Below are 3,702 nucleotides of genomic sequence, written 5' to 3' on the forward strand. Positions count from 1 at the left end.
GATCCGCCTGCCTCTGCCTCCCGAGTGCTGAGATTAAAGGCATGCGCCATCATCGCCCGGCATGTGGGGGGATGTTTTTAAGACAGAGTTTCTCCATGTAACAGCCCTAGTTGTCCTGGAACTAGCTCTTACAGACCAGGCCTCGAACTCACAGAGATCTGCCTGCCTCTGCTTCCTGAGTGCTGAGATTAAAGTGTGTGTGCCACCACCAATTGCCTAATAAAACAAGAGTTTCTGAAGCTGGGTGAGCTGCCACACCTTTATAATCCCAGCTCTTTGAGACACGGAGAGGTAGGGAGTACAGAAGCTGAAGGTCAGTCTGGACAACACAGCAAAACCTGTCTCAGAAACCGAATACAAGGACTGGTAGGATGGCTCAGTGGATAAAAGCTCCTGCCGAACCTGATGGTGACCTGAGTTTCATCCTCAAAACCCACATGGTAAAAGGAGACAAGTGACTCTTAGGGTTGTCCTCTTACCTTCTCAGACTCCCCAAGGTATGCATCCCTCATCACCACGAAAATTTAAAGATCAAATGTAATAAAACTAATTGTGTGTGTGTGTGTGTGTGTGTGTGTGTGTGTGTGTGTATCAAGCTGGGTGTGCTTTGTGTTGGTGTCTTCCTTTAACCCCAGCACATGAGTGAGGCAGATGGATCTCTATGAGTTCGAGGCCAGCAAGTTCCAGCTCAGCCAAGGTTACATAAGACCCTGTCTCAAAAAAGAAAAAAAGAAAAACAATTAAATTATGTTTACATATGAAGAGAAATATCTTATTTATATAAAAGATTTGCTTATTTACGTTTTTGTTATATTTATTTATTTAAGTGGGGGGCTTTGAGATAGGGTCTTATGCTCCAGGCTAGCCTTGAAATCCCTCTATGTATGTATATATGTGTATCACATATATGTATATTAAAGAAAATTATTTCCTAGCTACCCCCAGAATACCTTCCTTAGACACAATTCCATTTCTTCACCTTGCTTGACTTTGAACCACTCATCACTCAGTGTGGGAAACAATACTGTTTATCTTCCATATATTGCTCTTCCTACACCACTGTGAGTACTGGACATCCTGGCGTGGCTGGGCAGGAGCTACAAAGGCATTTGATAGCCAACAATAATATCAATAATAACAAATAATATTAGGACTGGGGCAGGTAGCTCAGGGGAAAAGAGCTTGACCATCATGCTCAAGCCCTTGGATTTGATACTGTGTGTTCTCTGGCAGAAAGAGCAGGGGCAGAACCCACCCACTGGACTCTTCCTGGGGCTGAGCAGGATGGTGAGTGTCAAACGGCCCAGCTCTCCCCGTTGCCCATGAGGGAGAAACTCATCCTCAAGTTGGGAGTCTGTCAAAGCAGGATCTTGTTTAATGGTATCAGGCAGGAATTTATATAGGGTTGTGATGGGGGTAGAGAAGCTTGGGATGGGTTGAGGCAGAGTAAGGAACAAGGGCCTAATAATACTATACCATGCTAGCGGTGGCTGGGCAGAGGTGGGTCTAGGTCGGGATATGCTGAGTCACTCACATGTGGACATCATGGCCAAATACAGGTCTCCAATCTCCGGCTAGGCTCAGGAAGTTACACTGGGCCTCACACCCAGGCCTCACGAGGCCCAACAGCTGCACAGTAATAAAAGGAAAGAATAAAATATAATACTGAGTGCTAACTGACTCCCACAATGTCTCTTCCAGCCACTCCGAATAATGGACCATGCTCCTATAAGAGCCAATCAACTTGTCTTCTGGATGCCTCTCCCAGTGCTCCAAGGAAAGGTGAGCTATGAGCCCCGTATCAATTAGGATGTACTAGCTGCACATAGGCACATAAGTTGAAGGCAGATGAGACAGAAACAATATATAATATAAAATAATATAATATATATACATATAAATATATACGTGTATAAGAAAATGTGTGTGTGTGTGTGTCTATGGGGTCTCTACATATCCCTGGCTATTCTGGAACTCACTCTGTAGGCCAGGCTCACAGAGTTCCAATTGCCTCTGCCTCCTGAGTGCTGGAACTAAAGGTGTCTGCATTCACATCCAGCCAGAAACCGAATTTAATGTTGGCACATGGCAAGGAGTCTTGGATGGATAGTTGTTGGTTTTGTGTGGTAGATAAACACCATCAAAGACTTCACTTCTTTTAAAATCGTTTACACTTTTAAAATATATATTTGTTTTTATTTTATATGAGTGTTTGCCTGTATTTTCATGCCCGATGAACCAGAAGGCCTTGAAGATCTCCTGGAACTGGAGTTATAGGTGGCAGTGAGCTACCACATAGGTGCTGGGAACCAAACCTGGGTCCTCTGCAAGAGCATCAAGTGTTCTTAACCACTGAGTCATTTCTCCAATCCCTTTAAAAAAACTTACTTTGCATGCATGGGGGTGGGGAGTATGCCATGGTGCTTGTGTGAAGGTCAGAGGACAATTTGAAGGAATTGTTTTCTCCCTTCACAGGAGTCCTGGGGATTCAGCTCAGGTTGGTAAGCTTGGTGGCAAGCACCTTCACTGGCTGAGGCATCTCGTCCTAACTTTGTTGATTGAAACAATCTCTATATGTGAGCCATTTGTCATATAATCTTTTGGTTTATTGTCTGGTCTGGAATTTACCATGTAGCTGAGGGTGGACTTGAACTCCTGACCCTTGTACCTCTAATTTCCAAGTGTTGGGGTGACAGGTTCTTAGCTTAAGTCCTAAGTGAGAAAGCTACCAAACTACCTCTCACAAATGATTCATAGTCTAAGAGAAGAGGGGCAGAGAGCTGGATGTGTTGATTCAAGCCTATAATCTCATTTTTTTTTTCCTTCGAGATAGGGTTTCTCTGTGTAGCCCTGGCTGCCCTGGAAATATCTCTGTAGACCAGACTGGTTCGAACCCAGAGATCTGCTACCTCTCTGTCATTAAGGGCATGCACCACCACTGCCTGGCCCGTGTAATCTCATTTTCTCAGAAGGCTAAACAGGTGGATTGAGCCTGGCGGTGGGGGCACCCTCCTTTAATCCCAGCACTCAGGAGACAAAGGCAGGTAGATCTCAGGAGGCTATCCTGATCTACAGAGCCAGTTCCAGAACAGCCAAGGCTACACAAAAAAACCCTGTGCATGTGGCCGGGGGAGGGGGAGGACTGAGAGTCTGCCCTGCATATCCAGAAGAGCACTGCATACCTGCAAACTGCTAGATCATCTCTCCATCACCTCCACTCCACGACTCCATGAATGCATCCCTGAAGCGCGCCCCCCCCCCAAATGCTAGAGAGTTCCACTGAAGAATCTCTTCTCCAGCAATTGTTCACTACTTGTATAACCGTAGGGAGAGGCCTCATGAGCCTTATAAATTTCAGGAACTTCTTGATCCTAGTGGCATTAGCTCCTGGAGTCTTGTGAGACTCTCTCCAGGAAGACAGTATTTGAGTCAGAAAAATCAGTCGTTGCATAAACAGATGCAGGGCATATGTCTTTGTGCAGCTGCACCTGAATGCCTCAGTCTCCCAGAAGAAGGGTTGTCAGACTGCTCCTAATAACTTTTCTGGGGAACTGGCGGGACAAGAAGGCATTAGACCATGCTTGGCAGTCCCTGAGCAGGAATATCAACAAAAGTTAGATCCAGCCTGAGCTACAGGGCAAGGTTGTAGCAGAGAGAGAGAGAGAGAGAGAGAGAGAGAGAGAGAGAGAGAGAGAGAGAGAG

General features: G+C 45.7%; 1 protein-coding gene across 2 annotated transcripts in view; it reads left to right on the forward strand.

The window, feature by feature from the left end:
• The window catches only part of Nlrp12 (NLR family pyrin domain containing 12), a 25,681-nt gene that overhangs the window by 2,878 nt on the left and 19,101 nt on the right, over positions 1–3,702 (forward strand). For both annotated transcript variants that reach the window (XM_050129856.1, XM_050129857.1), the window contains exon 2: positions 1,702–1,782. In XM_050129856.1, the coding sequence (XP_049985813.1) occupies positions 1,702–1,782 (81 nt within the window). The remainder of the gene's footprint in view (positions 1–1,701; positions 1,783–3,702) is intronic.

This window comes from Alexandromys fortis, unplaced genomic scaffold, assembly GCF_014885135.2.
Source record: "Alexandromys fortis isolate MF-2015 unplaced genomic scaffold, M_Fortis_MF-2015_v1.1 scaffold_282, whole genome shotgun sequence".
Taxonomy (NCBI): Eukaryota; Metazoa; Chordata; class Mammalia; order Rodentia; family Cricetidae; genus Alexandromys; species Alexandromys fortis.